We start from the raw sequence: 20,416 nt of genomic DNA, 5'->3' as shown, positions 1-20,416 counted from the left end.
TTGCAAATATTTTCTCCCATTCTGAGGGTTGTCTTTTGGTCTTGTTTATGGTTTCCTTTGCTGTGCAAAAGCTTTGAAGTTTCATTAGTTTCATTAGGTCCCATTTGTTTATTTTTGTTTTTATTTCCATTACTCTAGGAGGTGGGTCAGAAAGGATCTTGCTGTGATTTATGTCATAGAGTGTTCTGCCTATGTTTTCCTCTAAGAGTTTGATAGTTTCTGGCCTTACATTTAGGTCTTTAATCCATTTTGAGCTTATTTTTGTGTATGGTGTTAGGGAGTGATCTAATCTCATACTTTTACATGTACCTGTCCAGTTTTCCCAGCACCACTTATTGAAGAGGCTGTCCTTTCTCCACTGTACATTCCTGCCACCTTTATCAAAGATAAGGTGTCCATATGTGCGTGGATTTATCTCTGGGCTTTCTATCCTGTTCCATTGATCTATATTTCTGTTTTTGTGCCAGTACCATACCGTCTTGATAACTGTAGCTTTGTAGTATAGTCTGAAGTCAGGGAGCCTGATTCCTCCAGCTCCTTTTTTCGTTCTCAAGATTGCTTTGGCTATTTGGGGTCTTTTGTGTTTCCATACAAATTGCGAAATTTTTTGTTCTAGTTCTGTGAAAAATGCCAGTGGTAGTTTGATAGGGATTGCATTGAATCTATAGATTGCTTTGGGTAGTAGAGTCATTTTCACAATGTTGATTCTTCCAATCCAAGAACATGGTATATCTCTCCATCTATTTGTATCATTTTTAATTTCTTTCATCAGTGTCTTTTTATAGTTGGTTTTCATATTATAAAACCCATATGTTGAAAGTTTTCCCCACCCCTCTCCCCACTCTTTTTTTTTTTTTTAATATTTATTTATTTGGCTGTGCTGGGTCTTAGTTGCTGCATGTGGGATCTTTTAGATGCAGCATGCGGGATCTAGTTCCCTGACCAGGGATCGAACCTGGTCCCCCTGCATTGGGAGTGCGGAGTCTTAACCGCTGGACCAGCAGGGAAGTCCCTCTCTCCCCCACTTGATAATTGGTGTTGTAGGTGAGGGGAAGTAACACCGGGTTTGTACCTCAGGGAGAGCTGAGTGGTGGGAGGAGGGTGGGAGTTTGGGTTTGCAAATGTATGGTTGTAAACACGTAAGTGGAGAATTATTCTGGATAGTACAGAATAAATGTGTTTGACTGGGAGTTGGGCTAATGTCAGAGTTGTATGGTTTACTGTGCTCAGCCATGGTAGCTCGAGCTGCTTCCAGAGCAGCTAAGTGGCAAGAAAGGAGAGTGTCTAAGACTTTATAAAATCTCAAATATTATGTGTGTAGCTAATGGAATGGTTTTAATTTTAAAAGTGTCTTGTTCTTAGGAAAGTAAAAAGGTCTACTTTGATATGTTTATTATTCACATATGAACATTTTTCTCTTCTTTCTTTTCTTCCTTTTAAAAAAATTTTTTTCTTTTTCAGTGATGATCTGTTCTCTTTACCCTACTGCCCGGGTAAGACCCTGGTGGTTGGAGCATCCTACGTTGCTTTGGAATGTGCTGGATTTCTTGCTGGCATTGGTTTAGATGTCACTGTTATGGTACGGTCCATTCTCCTAAGAGGATTTGACCAGGACATGGCCAACAAAATCGGTGAACATATGGAAGAACATGGTATCAAGTTTATAAGACAGTTTGTACCAATAAAAGTAAGTGGGGTTGCCTGTATGTTTGTTGATTCTATACTCATGTTAAAAGGCAAGAGAATAGAGTTGGGGTGAGTGACAGAAGCCTCCTTTCAGCATTATAAACCATTGGGAATGCTGTAATTCCTCAACTTGTGTGATTTAGGTGTATAAACTGGTACCTTCCTACCACCTAAATAGCTTTGTTCTTGTTTGCAGATTAATAATTTCCTTCCCTTCTCAACTTTACCACCTTTATTAGTTCTCTTCTGCTTAATGCTTTCCTTTATGCATTCCATTATTTTATTATCTTTGGTCTATTATACTTGTTTCGTTCTACATACCAGTTATTTAAATAAGAGTTTAAGATGACTGATTTTTTTTTTTCTTGCAAAAGACATTTCTACTTTGTATACAGTATAGTCCACAGATGCATTGTATTATTCTGGCCTCCCTGGAAGTGATTATCTAATTTTGTTAATGTGGGCTGGCCTGTTTTGCTCATTTAATCTTCTTTTGAAAATGCTGAATAATATGCCAAGTTATATTTGAGACTTGTTAACATTACCACAAATGTTTTGATACATAAGAGTGGCAAAATCGATCACTTTGCATACCTCAAAGTAACAGTTTCCTTTAGGGCAAGTAAGGATGGGACTGTTTTGTTAAAATTAAGGAATTTTAGCTGTCATTTTAAAAATTGCTTATTGGGTTAATAACATAGGTTTTCTGTGGGACCATGAATCTCTTGATGCCGATAATCTCTTGATGAGCGTGGGCATCAGAATGACTTGGGTGCAAACGCTGTTCTCCCAGTTTCTTACTGTTATGACTCTGGGAGAATTACTTAACTTCTCTGGGCCTCAGTTTCTTCTGTAAAATGATGATAATTGATAGCACCTATCTTAGAGTTCTCATGAAGATTGCATTAGCATTACGACGATGATTAGAAAACGACAGCTGTATGTATATGCTATACTGATAGAAAAGTGGCATCTTCCTTTATAATATAATATAATATAATATCTTAACCTTTAACATTTGGGGCATTGTAGGCCCTTTGAGAATGTGGTGGACTATCCCTAGTGAAATAAGCTTGTGTCTGTGTACATAATATCTTGCTGGGGTTACCAGGGTGTCCCTGATCCCCATAGGCAGGTGGTGAACGCTGGCTGTATTATAAAGTGACCCAGTGGACGAAGGCTTCTGTGGAGAGGAGGGAGAGAGAATGTATTTTAGGCAAGAATATAGCATGTGCAAAAAGGCCATGGGGAATGAAATTGTTCTAAAGGCAGAAAATGTGCTAGTTACAGGAAAGGCCTGACTGGAACACAGAAGTGAGTGAGGCAGAAAGGAATTTGAGGGAGGGATGAGGCCTTTACTATGTTTAAGCAAATCTAAGCCATGGACCAATTCAACTCTTCTCCAAAAATTAGAATATTTTAATTTAAACGGAAAGACATTTCCAGTATGTTCAAAGGGGCTTAACTACGTAAGAAAGGAAGGGAATTTTAGAAGGGAATCTTTACTATTTGTTGATATTGAAAATAAAATGACGCTTCACAGTTTTCCCATACAGAGTGTATTGTATTTTAAAGGTAGGGTAGAAATTGCAGTTGATTTTATGGGTCTCTTCAGTAAGTATTATACAGAAACCCATGATTTGGCTGTTGACATCTATGTGTAGTAGGTTAATATGTTCAGACTCATTTGCCAGAGCACAAGTACCAGGGCTTGCTCAGCCTTCCTACGTCCTCACCTGAAGACAACCCCTAGTTATGACAAGCACACATACCTCCTCACCCACTATGATTTTTAGGGCTTTCTGGCTCTTATCTGTATCGTGATTGATCTATTTCCGTGTCTATTCTTTGTTGACAAAGCTGAACATATGTAGTCAAAAGGGAATGTACGAATGTGAGCAGCATGGGATTAATGGTTCTGGGTAAGTCATAAGATAGGAGCCTGGCAGAAGCAGTAAGTCATTGGTTTAATTTTAGAGATTGTAGTGTACTTTCTCTGGCTTTCTCCTTTCCTGCTTTCTCTCTGAATTTTATTCCGTTTGAGAACTATTTGAAGGAAAGCCCCTCTAGCAAACATTAAGCAGTGAGAAAGAAGGAAATACATAAAAGAACCACATGTCATCCTAAAGATGTTAATGCGAGGGAGGTGGGACATAAAAGACCTTCCAAGCCAAATTTCGTGTTTTAACTTCGGGTTAACCAGATAGAAGGAGAGGGCATAATTAGCCGTCTTGATACTGATACATGTCTTTATCGTGGAGTAAAACTTTATCACTTTTGTAGGTTGAACAAATTGAAGCAGGGACACCAGGCCGACTCAGGGTGGTAGCTAAGTCCACTGATAGTGACAAAACCATCGAAGGAGAGTATAATACGGTAAGGAATGGACCTCGGTCCTACTTAATTAGAAAACAGATAGTGTGCTCACTGGATGTTTGCTGGGTTGCTAGTTCCAAAACCCTTGGTTCTGTTCCTATTCTAAGACACCTTTATTACTTATGATATTATAATTTGTTTTGGTACAGGGATGGATTCAAATATTCTCCACTATAACTTAAATACTGTTTATCAGATGGCTATTAAAAGGTATCAACATTTAAAAATGAGCTAGAATTTCTCTGCTCCATGTTCTTTCATTTTCCCAGCCCACCACTTTAAAAAAATAACTTATTTCAGTCATAGGCTATGCTGTCTTTGTCGCTATACTTGGCTAGACTTATTAAGGAATTGTTAACTCCCTTTTTCTTAACAAGAAATGGGTGAGGCTTTTTACTATGTCATGTTTAGAAGATTTAATTTAAATGATTTTGATTTGTTTAAACTCTTGCATTATTATCTTAATAGAATATGTCTTTCCAGGTCTGGAAAATGAATCACATCGCCTTAATAAACAGAAAAAAATATGATTAAATAACTCATGCAAAGCCTTTCTATTAACAGTCACTATATATTAATAATTTTTCAGGTATTGCTGGCAATAGGAAGAGATGCTTGCACAAGGGAAATTGGCTTAGAAAACGTGGGGGTAAAGTTAAATGAACAGTAAGAAAAAATCTTTATTATGTTTTATTAAGTACTATTTCAGTTATTTATAAGGTCGATTAATACTGGAGTTTTAGATTTTAAAGTTAGTTTTTACCATAGTCGGAGCGTTCCCTTTTTAAGCTTAGAAGACTCTTCTTTCAGTGCCAATCGTGATATTTCCTATTTGTCTTATTTTTTTTTTTCCTTTTCAAAATCTAAATGAGAGGTACGCTGGCTTGCATTTTGTTTCTTCAATGTATATGTGTACAGAAAAAGATCCAACTTCCCAGTGAATTGCAGGTATATGCTTTGAAAGCTTCATTGAATATGCAGATCTGAACCATGTTCAAAGCTACCAAGTTTTAGGATCACTAGAGTGGTCGCTACATTTCTAGTGACAGCTACGAGTCTGAAAACTTTGATGTTTTATAAGTTAAAATCCCTTTGGACTATACCACTGCACTGGGTAATTGAGACTCTGTTGTCTGCTTACAGGAGTAGCATGGGGTATTTCCCAGTATCACCCTTCTTATATCCAAGTAAAAACAAGTGCTCTGAGAGGCTAGCTGCCTTGGAAATTGAAAATACAGGGTGCCCCCTGTACCCCCTTCCAGGAATAACATTTATACAGAAGAGATTTCTTAATCTTAATGTGAACATTTTTGCTTTATTATTTTCCTTCCCCTTTGGGTTGGAGAGACAAAGGAGTTAGGGAGGTCTGATAAGATTTAGCAGACCAAGTGTTCCACCATTTTAATAACCTACTCACCTGTTTCCAACTGGGGCCAAGGTTTAGATTTTGTATAATGTTAACACTTATTCTGTAATTACTGGACTCCGTGGACTACTGTGCTTAATGTTTTATACACATTCTTATTCAGTCCTCACAACCCCGTAAGGTAGATGATGGTATTCCTTTTCTTCTCACCAATTATTCCCATTATCATTATTCCCATTTGATAGGTGGGAAAATGAGGCTTAGAGATGTTAAATAGCCCTCCCAACATCACAGAGGTAATAACTAACAGACCTGGTTATCACACTTTAGAATCCTCATTCATTCTTAACCAGTGTGTTCTACTTTTCCCATCCCAGGGTTTCTTACGGTTTTCTTATTCCTCTGATTTTCAGAATAGCTAGAATTTCTAAGCTTTTGGTTCCTCTGAGTTTTGTTGTTGTTTTGGTAATACATGAGAACATTGCCCTCAGTTAGAGCCACAGTTTGGGGCTTCTTTGGGAGAAAGGGGATTTTGATCTACTTACTGAATAGTGGTAATTGATGATGATTTTAACTGAATGAATTTGCAGGACTGGAAAAATACCTGTCACAGATGAAGAGCAGACCAGCGTGCCTTACATCTATGCCATTGGCGATGTGTTAGAGGGGAAGCTGGAGCTCACCCCAGTGGCAATCCAGGCAGGAAGGTTGCTGGCACGGAGGCTGTATGGGAGCTCCACTGTCAAGGTGAGTGTTGGGGCTGTCACCACGGACATGCTGTTGTAATGGTACCTCCCGGTGCTCTGTGTAGGGTGGTTGTGAAGTTTTCCAGGTCTTGAATAATTTAGTTGTTTTGATGATGGCATCCTAGATGTGCTTTATTAACTCTATTCCAGACAAGACATTGCTAAGACCACTGTACCTTTGTGATTTATTATGGAAATTGTCACTCTTAGAATCACACTAAGAATAAAATGAGCCTGGTTAATCAAGTTTCAGCACTATTATGTTCCATATACTCCTAATAGTTGCACTTTATATCAATTTCATTATTACCAATTTGAGTTATAATTTTCTAAATCTTTTTATGGCCCCTGTCTAGGCTGCAAAAGGATTTGGGGATCTAGGTAGTAATGTCAATGTGCAGAGCTATTTAAACCAATATTCAGGCTTTATTCCCCTGTCCTTTCTAAAAGCAGATCTTCTGCTCTTGGAATGTTGAATATGTAAGTGATTTTAAAAGTCATTGCAGGAAATGGAAACTCTTGGTTGTGTCTCATGGGACTAGATGGCAAGAAAAGAATAAATATGCTCTAATTAGTTTTTTAAGACCTTTTAAAGAACAGTTTTAGGTTCACAGCAAAATTTAGAGGAAGGTATAGAGGTTTCCCTTATGTCCCCTACCCATTACCAACGTTCCTTCCCTAACTACTTTTTTAAAAGGATTCTAGAAATATCGATTGTAAAGAATTTAGTCACTACCCATTTTCCTTGTGCATAAGTCATCATGGGTTGATTTAATGTGGTTACAGCAACTGAAACTTCAAAGAATACTGCTAGTAGAATTTGTGACAAGCATTTTGAATGTACCTGGGGTTGGTTTGGATTGTAGCATGATAAAATCTTATGTTTTGAGGATAACAGGATTGAGGTTAAAAAGGGTTTTTAATCCAGGGTTGTCTGATCATCCAGGGAATAGTAGTTGGTTCATATCACTGTTTTTTTGTGTGTGTGTGGTACGCGGGCCTCTCACCGCTGCGGCCTCTCCTGCCGCTGAGCACAGGCTCCGGACGCGCAGGCCCAGCGGCCACGGCTCACGGTCCCAGCCGCTCCATGGCACGTGGGATCCTCCCGGACCGGGGCATGAACCCGCGCCCCCCGCATCGGCAGGCGGACCCTCAACCCCTGCGCCACCAGGGAAGCCCCCGTATCACTATTTGAAATAAACTTATCTACCTCTTTAACTGTTGGAGTTTTTGAGTAATGGTGAACCAAGAAGGGGTATTCAGAAATAAAATGTGAGGTGCATTTGTTTTTGACCTTGAGTCCTTGTGATTTCCTAAAATGGAAAGAGATTTTTTTTATACCAATAATAACCAGAGGGCAAATATACAAAAATTTGGTACTAAATAAATTTAAAATTATTGTAGCACAAAATTCCTTAGAAAAAAAAATAGTGAATCCACTTACTTTGGACATATTCTTCTGTGTGTGGGAATAGTACTGTATTCTAGCATCTGCCAGGTAGAGCAAATTCTTAAAGTGCCTTAAGCTTTTATCAGCATCAGAATTTAATGTAAATTGAAATTAAAGGACTCTTTTTTTTGTTGTTTGTTCTTTTCCCCCCGTTTTTAGTCTAACTAATATGACAAGTACTTTACCGAACAGGAAAATAAACAGGTGGTGCTAAGTCCCTGAGTTTGAAATCTCACCAGTCTGTCCTTCAAATATAGTAAACGAAGCTGAAATGCTAATAGATATCTAGGTTAATTGTATTTGGGGAAATTACACAGTTTTGTTTTGTTTTTAAAGAACTGCATAATCCTTTTAATTTTGCCCAGTATGTATTAATAGAACATTCCCACATATCTGAGAACGTCAGAGGATCCACATCTGCCTTCCTTCCTTTTTTTTTTTTTTTTTTTTGGCGTTATGTGGGCCTCCCACTGCCGTGGCCTCTCCCGCCGCAGAGCACAGGCTCCGGACGCGCAGGCCCAGCGGTGGTGGCTCACGGGCCCAGCCGCTCCGCGGCATGTGGGATCCTCCCGGACCGCGTCACGAACCCGTGTCCCCTGCATCGGCAGGCGGACTCTCAACCACTGCGCCACCAGGGAAGCCCCTTTCCTTCCTTTTAAAGGAGCAGCTCTCTGTTGAAAAATTCAGCTTAACATAAACACCTGCCTAAATTAAATCTGTTAATGGGATTTTAAGAGAACCCAAATTGAATCATGGGTGTTTGTGCCTTCCCTCAAAATTGATAACATATTCATTGCTTCATAAGAGTGTTGGGAGGAAAGGGGACAGGGAGCGGCTATGTTTGACGTGCTTGGCACTGTGCTAATAAGTGCTGTATACACATAACCTCATTCCACCTTAGGGCAGCTGTGGAAAATGATGACATCTTACAAGAAATTAGGTAATTGTCCAAGGTCACAATGCTTGGAGGTAGCCAAGGCATAAATCCAGTCCACATCTGATTGTAGGTACTGCTGTCTTAACCATGAAAATGTATCGCCTAAGAGATAAGGAAGATTTGGGAAGTATGGATTATAAAATGTGCTGAGGACAGAGCAGATATCTCAAGACTTAAAGAATCCACCACCAAGTACAGAGGTGCTTCTACTAAATAAAATGAAGTGGAAAATATATTGGAAAAATTTAAATGAATCTTTTTTAACAAGAAGATTAAAGTCATTTTCAAAGCTGCTAAAAATATTTGCCACTAAATATTCTGTTATTTTGGGAACATACATAAATGAAGGAATGAAAAAAAATGTTTTTATCATTTCAAAAACAGAACAGATCATAAAGCTGAGTCAGCCTGTAGATGATGGACATTCCACTAAGCTCTTTAAAAAGCCAGATGATAAGGCACACGTACCAGCTTTAGAACCCAGTGTGATGGGCACTCCAGCTGTCATCTCCAAGGACCAGTAGTTATCTCTTGGATCGTTTTAGAATTGCTCTCAAACACTTGAAATACTTTTATTTTCACAAATAGCAAATGTTAGCATCTTTTTTTTGTTTTGTTCTGTTTTGTTTTGTTTTTTGTGGTACGCGGGCCTCTCACTGCTGTTGCCTCTCCCGTTGCGGAGCACAGGCCCCGCGGCCATGACTCAAGGGCCTAGCCGCTCCGCGGCATGTGGGATCTTCCCGGACCGGGGCACGAACCCGTGTCCCCTACATCGGCAGGTGGACTCTCAACCACTGCGCCACCAGGGAAGCCCTAGCATCTTTATTATTACTTAAAGTGGTTCTTTGTAAATTAGTTCAATTTTACAGTAAATGTAAAACTATTTTATGTGGAAACTACAGAGAAACCACGGTACACATATCTGCAACTTGAGGATGGGTTGTGTTCTAGACGCTTATTACGTTGTTTATTGTGAAAACTGCAAAGTATTTTATCCAAATAAAGTATTAAAAACAAGGATTACATTTCTCAGGCTAGGCCACAATAGTCTGTTTAAGCCAATTGTAAACTGAATTTTGAGACCAAGGAGAAAAAACGTCTTTTATGTGGATCCAGATTTCCGTCTGATATACCATTTTCTGCCTGAAGAACTTCCTTTAACAGTTGTTTAGTGCATGTCTGCTCAAGGGGAATTCCTTGGCTTTTTTATTTTTAAGTTTATTTTGCCTTTATTTTTTTGAAGATATTTTTGCTGAATGTAGAATCCTAGATTTACAGTGTTCATTTAAGTATTTGCCCATTGTCTTCTGGTTGCATAGATTCTAAAGAGAATATGCCATCATTTTTATCTTTGTTCCTCTTAAGATTTTCTTTTTAATCACTGTTTTTTAGCATTTTGATCATTGCATGTTTCGGCATTCTGCTGGTGGTGTGTAGAGATTTGGGGTTTATCTGTTCATAGCTTTCATCAAATTTGGAAATTTTTTAGCCATTCAATTTTTCTGCTTTCCCCCTCTTTTTTCCCCCTCAGCCTCACATTAATGAATGTTGGTTCCCTCAGTGGGTCTCTAATGCTCTGTTCATGTTTTTTCTCCCTGTTTCTGTGCTTTATTTTTTTAGAGAGCCTATTGCAATGTCTTCAAGTCCACTGATCTTTTCTTTTGCACTGTCTTGGGATATAAATCCCATTCTGTGTAGTTTGCACTTCAAGCAGTTTCTTTCATCTCTACGAGTTTTACTTATTTAAAATATATTTTTCTTTTCTCTCCTCAGCGGATTCCTATTTTTCTCTAGTTTCTTGAGTCTACAGAACACATTTATAATAGCTCCTTTTAAAAAAAAAAACAAAAATATTTATTTATTTAATCTTCGTCTGTGTTGGGTCCCCGCCGCTGTGCGCAGGCTCCCTCTAGTGCATCGAGCAGGGGCTACTCTTCGTTGCGGTGTGCGGGCGTCTCATTGCGGTGGCTTCTCTTGTTGCGGAGCTCACAGCCTTCAGTAATTACGGGCTTCAGTAATTCCGGTACGCGCGCTCAGTAGCCGTGGCTCGCGGACTCTAGAGTGCAGGCTCAGTAGCTGTGGCGCAGAGGCTCAGCTGCTCCATGGCATGTGGGATCCTTCCGGACCAGGGATCAAACCCGTGTCCCCTGAATTGGCAGGCAGACTCCCAACCACCACGCCACCAGGGAAGTCCTTATAATAGCTCTTTTAATGTCCTCTGCTAATCCCCTTCTCTCTTTTGCAACGTCTGTTTCTGTTGATTGATTTTCCTCTTGGTATTAGTTTGTGTGTTCTTGCTCATTTGCATGTTGTATTACTTTGGATGGATGCAGACTTTGTGCATTTTACACTGTTGGGGGCTGGGTTTTGTTGAATTCCCTTATATAGTGTTGGACTTTGTTCTGGTGGCCCATTATGTTACAGGGGATTAATTTTATCCTCGTGTAGCTTGCTTTTCAGCTTTTTTAAGGTTTGTCAACAGCAGCCTTTCATTTAGGCCCAATTTAGTTCCACTACTCAATTGTTGCCCTTTCAAGGACTCTGCCCCCGTTCCTCTTACTACGAACTCTCTCTACTCTGGCCTGTGGGAACAGAAACTGATTCCCGTCCTGTAAGAGCTCTGGTCATCTGGGGGCTCACTGATTTCCAGTGGTTCTTTCCTCACCCTTGAGTGCTTTCCTCTGGCATCCATTTACAGATCAGTCCTCAGCCCAAATCTCAGGAGGCCCTCTCTGCGGATCTTAAGTTCTCCTTGTGCAGCTCTACCCACTTTGGTGTTCTGCCCTGCGGCTTCGGGCCACACTGGCTTCCCTGAACTGGGATCTCTGTCTCCATAACTCAGGAAGACCCTGCACTCTGTTCCCTCTCTTTGCACCAAGCCCTGGAAACTGCTCTGGGCAGGAGACTAGAGCAATCGCTGGTCTCACCTCATTTGTTTCCCTTCTCACAGGGACCACAGTGCTGCACACCCTACCATCAGTGTCTTAAAAAATATTGCATATTTGTCCCGTTTTTTAGTTGTTTAAAACAGGAAGTAAACCTGGTCCATTATGGCTGTAAGTGGATGTCTGCCTTTACTTTTGAATCGGAATTCCAAGGATCTGTGCTCTTTTTAGAGAAAAAAGACTATATATGCTATTTCTAGAGGGAGGCACATTTTAAAAATCTCACCCTATGGTGTTAGAGAGGGAGAATTGTATTTTTCGTATTTTAAGCGTTTACCTTAAATTTAGGCTTTACCTCTATGTCCAAATGTGACTGGGTAGGTTTTTACCAAATAGCATTGGCAAACATATCTGGCACTTACATAATTACATTTTTCACAATTCACATCAGCATATCAAAGGCTCTGAGGAATCTGATAGTTGAGAAACCTGTTTATTTGCTAATTACAGCATTTTACAAACTTGTTTCACTTCAGAACCCTTCCGACATCTACGCCTATTAAAATGTGCTTTGGAAATACTGTCATAATCATGAACTTTTTTGTTGCTGTGGCCTTCATTACCATTTTAATGGCTGCATAAGATTGCATTGGAAATATGTACTACAGAATCACTTCCTTATTTGCATTTTAAAGCCGCTCCAATATTGCCACTGTTGATGAGAACTGCGGCATTGCTCAATTAATGCATGTGGCTTTTGCTATATATTAAATTATTATTATAGATTTCTAAAAGTGGTGTTATTGGGCCAAAAATTATTAAATGTTCTTATGGCTCTTGATTTGTATTGCCTGATTGATTTTCAATAAAGTCTGTTAACTTCTGCCACTGATAATAGGAGACTTTAAGCATTGGGTGCACTGGTGGTGTTTTTGGCTGCTTTATTTAAGGGAGAGAAAGGATGTCCTTGTAATATCTGTTGGTAGATGGGTGGAGAGGCCACGCAAGTTGTTTATTCATGACTAGTATTAACGGACTTTAAACCGCTGCTGAAATTTTATCATATCAGTTAATGGTTCTCAGCATAGTAGGTTTTTATTAGTCTGTTTTCCTCTCCTAAATTTGAACCTTTTTGAAGTATATGCTCTTTTGAGTTATAATTCCTTCTGTCATAACTCTTTTCCTCCATTTTGAAACAGTGTGACTATGAAAATGTTCCAACGACCGTTTTCACTCCTTTGGAATATGGTGCTTGTGGTCTTTCTGAAGAGAAAGCTGTGGAGAAATTTGGGGAAGAAAATATTGAGGTAAGTTCTACTCTTTACTACTACTTTTCCCCCCAAAATTTAAAATAATTTTCAGCATACAGAGAAATTGAAAAATAGCCCAAAGAATTTCTGTATACCCATTATCCACATTCATGTATTATTAACATTTTGCCCGTTTGTTTTATACTTTGCATGTTCCCTTCCTCTTCCTTTGTGCATCTGTGTGTATTTCTTTTTCCTGAACCATTTGAGAGTAAGTTGAATGCCCCTTTACCCCTAAATACTTGAATGTGTATTTCCTATAAACAAGGACATTTTCCTGTATAACCACACAGTGGTTACTATTTTTTAGACAATGTGATGTTGATACAATACTTTTATCTGACCTGCCTTCCATTTATCAGTTTTATCAGTTGACCCAGTAATACTTAGTTCTACTTTTCAAAACCACTTTTACTGTTTCTTTTTATTATTTATATTGTTAAAAATACAAGGAAGGAAACTAAAAAGTACCTACATTTCTACTGTCTTATTAACTTTTTTTTTTCTACCATTACCCTCTAATTTATACTAACTTTGCCAGTCACCTTTTATCCTGTATATAGTCAAGGAAAATGCACATGAAATAACTACCTTTATATATACGAATAATGCTGCACATAGGGTCTGCTGTTTTAAATCACTTGGGAAAAAAGTTTCCAGTAAAACCTTCTAAAAGACCAGATTTGTGAATCAGAGTAAATTTTGTAATATAAAAGTCTATTTTAAATTTCTTAATCTTTATTATATGCTTCAGTAGTAGCATGTAATATCAGTCTATCAGTAACACATTATTTTCATATTTCTTGATGAATTGGTAGATTGGGATTGACATATTACACTAATATGTATTAAATGGATAACTAATAAGAACCTGCTGTATAAAAAAATAAAATAAATAAAATTCAAAAATCAAAAAAAATAAATAAATAAAATATTAGCCTAAAGCCAACATGCTTTGGAAGGCAATCCTTCTTCTTCTTATCTTTTTTTTTTTTTTAAATAAAGTCACAGGTTGCATTCTAAAATTAGGAAAGTTAGTTTTTGGATTGAAAAATAATAAAATGATATAATTTGTTGTTATGTTCATCTTTTCCACTAGGAATGCTAAACATGAGTTGACTGTATTAAATAGGAGCTTTCTACATTTTTTTTTTTTTTGCGGTACGCGGGCCTCTCACTGTTGTGACCTCTCCCGTTGCGGAGCACAGGCTCCGGACGCGCAGGCTCATGGGCCCAGCCGCTCCGCGGCATGTGGGATCCTCCCGGACCGGGGCACAAACCCATGTCCCCTGCATCGGCAGGTGGACTCTCAACCACTGTGCCACCAGGGAAGCCCAACACTTCTTTTCTGACTGTAAAAAATAATATATTCTCAAAAAAAAAAAAAAAATATATATATATATATATATATATATATTCTCATAGGAAATTTGAAAAATTAGGAAAATATAAAAACAAATTTTAATTCATGAAAAGATAACTGCTATTAATACTTCTGCATATACTAATCTCTAAGTATTTATATGTTATATATATTGTGTGTGTATATAATTTTGTGTAGGTATATACATTTTAGTTTAAGCGTGATTAAGTTATGTGCAGTTTTCTGTCGTACTTTGCAGTTAACGTTAGGTCACAAGCCATTTCCCTCTAAAAACACCGCTTTTAAAAATGACTTGTGCAATATTTCCTTTTAGGGGTGCTGTATGGTAATTTGGTAAGACTTTCTTTTATTAGATTATTTACAGTTTTTCACTGTTATAAATAGAATTGTGAACATCTTTGCTACTCATTGTCTCTTTCTCTGATTTTTTGCTGAGGATAGATTGCTATCAGAAGGTATTTAACTTTTAAGGTTCTTAATGTATATATTCTGTGTTTCTTCACAGATAATCTTTGGAATTCGTTTTATTAGAATTCGGATTTTTTATTATAAAAAAATGCATTTGAGTTGAAATCTTGAAAACTGCAAGGGAAATAGTAAACAGTTACTCATAGGCTTATGTTTACAACGCAGCAGTTGTTAGCCTTTGGGGGTAATTGCTTTAACCAATTTTTTCTCGGTGTAATGGTTGCAGTACTATGATACTACACATTCAATATTGTAACACACATTAAAAAAAATCACATCATATTACAAGATAAAAGAATGTTATATAATGTTTACATAATCAGTATGTTTTTAAAAGGTCCTACCAACCATATATGTTTTGAATTGAGGCTAGCAGTTGGAGGAGAAAAAAATCCCTTCAGTCATCCAAGACTTAAGTTTATGAAATGTCAGTAAGGATGTCTGTTTGTCCTTCTATGTACCATCTTCCCTCCCTCCTTCCTTCTCTCCTTCAGTACTTTTGGTGAATAATTTCAGAGGAGAAAATTTTTGGAAATATTAAGTCAGAGAACTAGATAATTGCTATAATTGTTCCTGGCACCTTACTTGTTTCTTGCCCAAAGTTGTCATTCCTGTGAGGTAGCTAGATGGTGTTTTTTTGTTTTGTTTTTTTTCTAATGCAAGACAGCAAGTAATTACATGGATTCTTTCTCTCATTTGTTTGCTCTTGTTACATAAGGTCTGTTCGTTGGAGGTTGAAATGTAATTAAGGGATGAGCTTATAGCGAAAGGGCTTGTCACCTATGAGTTTAAAGTTATTTACCTTCTGACCAGGTTCCTATGTATCCATGAATTTTACTGTTTAATGAAAGTCTAATTACTAAACATTAAAGAGCCTCCACCGTCTTCACACCACAACTCATGTTTGACAGACATACTTCTTAAGATGATGGGTCTAAATTGTGCTTCCCTCTTCTTAGGTTTACCATAGTCACTTTTGGCCATTGGAATGGACGATTCCATCAAGAGATAACAACAAATGTTATGCAAAAATAGTCTGCAATATCAAAGACAGTGTAAGTGCTAATCTTATTTACACCTTTCTGCTAATTTTTCACATGGTACATACATTGCATTCCTTTAGCGTTCAACCTGTAGGTCTCCTGTTGGGATGTTATCCCAGGGAGAGGCCCATGATGACACTGCTTGACTCACGTCTGCAGTGGATGTAGTGGGCAGGCAGTCAGAACTTTCTGGAGGAAGGAACCAGAGGGACAACTTGAGAACTGCTTGTGTTTATTAGAGGGGACCAATGAAGCTGTCAACTGTCTACAAATAATGACAAAACAAAAAAGAACAGTAATAACCCAAGTTTGTATCCTATCTGTCACCATTCAAAGATATTACATAATTATTGACTATATTCCCCACATTGTACATTTCATACCGGTGACTGATTTATTTTGTAACTGGAAGTTTGTACCTCCTGATATCCCTTCACCTATGTGGATTGAATCTTTATGAGAATTGGTAGTTTTAACTTAACTGAGATCTTACTTTTAAAAAAAGTGTCCCCAGTAAAACTATAAACAATGCTAAAGAATCCGTATGTTAAAAGGCTAATAAACTCATTTTCTTATCTTGGGATTTGAGTATAATTAACTGATATATCCTGTTCAGAAACGACCACTGTACACAGTAGCACAGTTGCAGATTGCTTTTTGCAGAACCCAAGGTTCTAGGAAAACCTGGATCCTCTACAAAAAAGGTCATCATAGATGCATTTAAAAACTGGACATACTATGATAACCTCTAACAAGCTATACAGAGTAGAAATAGAGGACAATTTCATGTAGAGTTTTATCTTTTTAGACATAAGTTTTAATAATGTCATTTGTATGAGTATACATTAGATACCATGCTACTGTAGAAGAGAAAGGAGAAAAGGAGAAAATGTCAGACGTTCTCATTGGCAGCCTTATGTCTAGCAAGAGATACTTCATTTGCTCAAGGCAATCAATGAAACCTCAAAAGTTTCACACTGAGCAAGTCTTTAATTTTAACTGTAGCCAGTTGTTTTGTCCTTGTTTTTTTTGAACTGCTGTGTCATTTGTGCAAATCGAATTTTTTTTTTTTTGGCGGTACGCGGGCCTCTCCCGTTGCGGAGCACAGGCTCCAGACGCGCAGGCTCAGCGGCCATGGCTCACGGGCCCAGCCGCTCTGCGGCATGTGGGATCTTCCCGGACCGGGGCACGAACCCGTGTCCCCTGCATCGGCAGGCGGACTCTCAACCACTGCGCCACCAGGGAAACCTGGCATTTTTTATATAATATGAAAAATAATTTTCATTACCGGTAAACTCACCTTAATTAAAATGACTGAGGCGATAAATAGGATGACAGTGTTGTCAATTATTTTCATTAAAAAAGATAGTATTAGGGCTTCCCTGGTGGCGCAGTGGTTGAGAGTCCGCCTGCTGATGGCAGGGGACACGGGTTCGTGCCCCGGTCCGGGAAGATCCCACATGCTGCGGAGCGGCTGGGCCCGTGAGCCATGGCCGCTGAGCCTGCGCGTCTGGAGCCTGTGCTCCGCAACGGGAGAGGCCACAACAGTGAGAGGCCCGTGTACTGCAAAAAAAAAAAATACAAAAAAAAGATAGTATTAGAAGAGACGAATACTTGTCATTGCTCTTTTGTCATTAGCCGTCTCATACAAAAGCTTGCTTCTGGAACTTGACCATCCTTGGGGCTTGCTTTATTCATTTTGAGTCAGTCACTTCACAGTGTCTAGATGTGCTTGGTTTTAGATAATACTTGCTTACCAGGCTTTTATGCTTTTTGTGTGCTATTCTTTTTTTATACGAAATACTTAAAATTTACAGAAAGGGTTGGGAGAATGTACCTACCATCCAGACTCAAATGAATATTAACACTTTGGTGTATTTGCTTCAGAGCTTTTCTCTTATCAGAGATAAACCATCACAGAGGCAGTTTATAATAGCCTATATGTAATTGAACACTTGAAATGTACCAGAGACTACTTAATGGTCCACATGTACGCACTTACTTAATCCTTACATAACCCTGTGAGGTATGTGCTATTGTTATCCCCATTCATAGACGAGGAAACTGAAGTGTGGAAGTTAAATAGTTGTGCCAGGGTACTTACTAGTTAATGGCAGAGCTGGAATTCAGTCCCAGGCAACGTAGAATCTGTGCTGTTAACCACTAGCTGGTGCCGGTGCTGTCTTTCGTATTCTTTCTTGATCCTCTACCCCTCATTCCTTCCCTACTCCAGAGGCAGCACTGTCCTCAAGTTGGACTCTCTCACCTGTTCATATTTGTATACGTTTGCTGCCTATTACTTACCATAAATGTCATACAATGTGGTTTAAACAAGAGTGGTATCCTCAGCTAAATAGAAGCCTGCACTTTTTTTTTTTGAATCTCAGTTTGAGATTTATCCATATTATTACATGTAAATCTGGCATATTTTAAGAGCCTAGTATATTTTGTGTTTTATTTATCCATATACACAACCCCTGACTGTCAGGATGAATAATGTAAGAGTCTAACATGGAATGTATCACATCCAGAATGCCTTTCCTGATTGTTTCCAGGGAGCATGGCACCTTAGGTCAGGCTCTGCACCTCACCACCCGAGCTACCTGGTCTGTTGTGAGGGTGCTGGACTGGATGCACTACCCCCGAGCTGGCTCGGAAAGTCTGTGCAGTAGAACGCAACAGGCTTCCCTGCTCTTGGCAGAGGTAGCCTGAGTTTGGGATTTAGAATTTATCCAAAATAATTCCCACACAGGTATTTCAGAGTTGCCAAATATTTTTTTTCTTGCTTTCACTCATAGAGATTGACAAATATCATATGATATTGCTTTATGTGGAAGCTAAAAAAAAAGGTACAAATGAACTTTTTTACAGAACAGAAATAGAGTCACAGATGTAGAAAACAAACTTGTGGTTCAGGGGGTAAGGGGGGGGATAAAGTGGGAGATTGGGATTGACATATACACGCTACTATATGTAAAATAGATAACTAATAAGGACCTACTTTATAGCACAGGGAACTCTACTCAGTACTCTGTAATGGCCTATATGGGAAAAGAATCTAGAAAAGTACATATACGTATATGCATAACTGATTTCACTTTGCTGTACACTTGAAACTAATATAACATTGTAAACTACTATACTCCAATAAGAAATTTTTTAAAAAGTGTTTTCACATTGGAAGGATCTTAAGTCTGTGCTATCTACCCCCAAAACTTTAGTGTAAATGATTTTTTAATTTGAATGGTTGCTCTTCAGTGTTTCAGCTACCACAGGTCGTTTATCTGGAGCTTTGAGACAATCAGATAGAGGAGATGAGGGCACAATGGAACGGCCCTTTGAAAACATTTTCCAGAACATTTTGCTGCTTATGGGTTGCACACATTTTTGCTTTTCATGTGTCTCTTCATCATCATCCATGGCCGATTCCTGTCTTTCCCTTCTTGCTTGATGTGACCACACGTGCTGTACTGGCCCACGTTGGAGTATCTGCAGCCTAGACAGCTTTTAGCAGCAAGCATTAGTATAAGCCTTGGCCATTTCTGAATGGGGGTTTTAGATTAGACTGGGGAAATATTCCAGTCTGTTGAGGGGGGAAAAGCCGCATAATTTTATTACTTTTTTGTACCTTAGGAGCGTGTTGTGGGCTTCCACGTACTGGGTCCAAATGCTGGAGAAGTTACCCAGGGCTTCGCAGTAGCTCTCAAGTGCGGGCTGACCAAAGACCAGCTGGACGGCACCATCGGAATCCACCCCGTCTGCGCAGAGGTGGGTCACTACGTTTTAAAGGCTCTGTTTCAAAGTGACAGCGTCACCTGGCTTACAGGGGGCAGATCTGGGACTCTGCAGCTAGTGTTCTCTCTGCTGTACTCGAGCTACTTTTACCTCCTTAGAGCTGATTAGTGGTGGAGAATATCTCAAAAGAAAGCCTTGTCTCTAGAAATGATTTTTTCTCTTTCATATGTTTCTCATTCCTGGTAACCAGATAGTACCGTCATGCTATTAAATGGTAAAAATGATGAGAGTGCTTTATAGAGATGTGCCTCAAATCTTTTATTTATCATGTGTCCTAAATTATTTTCCTGGCAGTCAGCTAATAATGCTGTTCGTACCCAGAAAGAGCATCAGTCCTAGTTATCCCTGAGCTACCTGGAGGCTAAATGATGTCTACCTTGTGAGCTTTTGACATTAAAGAATGAGAATGAAAGTGAGGCTTGTAAAAGATCAAGCAAATGGCAGTAGAACTGGAAATTGACCAATGTGGGCCTCTGGGTGTCAGTGTTTCTTCATGCCTGTCGGTGCTCATTCCAAGAGTCGAATATTGTGATACCACTAAGTAGGGCCTGGAAACCAAAAAAAGTGTCTACGCTGGAGGACTTGGAGGTGGGGAGAGGTTATCTCATAAAGAGGCTTAGGTATGGAACTGAGAACTGCAGCCTGGAAAAATGTTCTCATTTCCTTTTTCTTTGCCTTTTCCCTGAGTAGGGATAGTGTCTTCCTCTGTACTAATAAGCACCTGTTTAGTGGCATTATTCACAGAAAACTTTGTGTGTATGTGTTGTTTTGTTCTGTGTGGGGTTTTTTTCTTCTTTTTTTGAAAACTGTTGTTCTTGTGAAGTAAAACTAAATTTCAAACATTATAAATAAAAATTGAAAAGAGAATAGATTTTAAAAGCTCTTAAAGAACAGGCAGTATGTCTTTCTTTTTTTTTTTTTTTTTTTTTTTTTTTTTTTTTTTTTTTTTTTGTGGTACACAGGCCTCTCG

The 20,416-nt window shown here is 38.7% G+C and overlaps 1 protein-coding gene across 4 annotated transcripts in view; it reads left to right on the top strand.

The window, feature by feature from the left end:
* LOC132529778 (thioredoxin reductase 1, cytoplasmic) overlaps positions 1–20,416 on the top strand; it is a 90,514-nt gene that overhangs the window by 59,491 nt on the left and 10,607 nt on the right. For all 4 annotated transcript variants that reach the window (XM_060166740.1, XM_060166737.1, XM_060166738.1 and 1 more), the window contains exons 7-13: positions 1,462–1,687; positions 3,970–4,062; positions 4,652–4,728; positions 6,019–6,175; positions 12,646–12,753; positions 15,568–15,663; positions 19,285–19,419. In XM_060166740.1, the coding sequence (XP_060022723.1) occupies positions 1,462–1,687; positions 3,970–4,062; positions 4,652–4,728; positions 6,019–6,175; positions 12,646–12,753; positions 15,568–15,663; positions 19,285–19,419 (892 nt within the window). The remainder of the gene's footprint in view (positions 1–1,461; positions 1,688–3,969; positions 4,063–4,651; positions 4,729–6,018; positions 6,176–12,645; positions 12,754–15,567; positions 15,664–19,284; positions 19,420–20,416) is intronic.

The sequence above is a fragment of the Lagenorhynchus albirostris genome, chromosome 11 (assembly GCF_949774975.1).
Source record: "Lagenorhynchus albirostris chromosome 11, mLagAlb1.1, whole genome shotgun sequence".
NCBI lineage: Eukaryota > Metazoa > Chordata > Mammalia > Artiodactyla > Delphinidae > Lagenorhynchus > Lagenorhynchus albirostris.
Note: the sequence above shows the minus strand (reverse complement) of the source record. Positions and strands in the feature narration are given on the sequence as shown.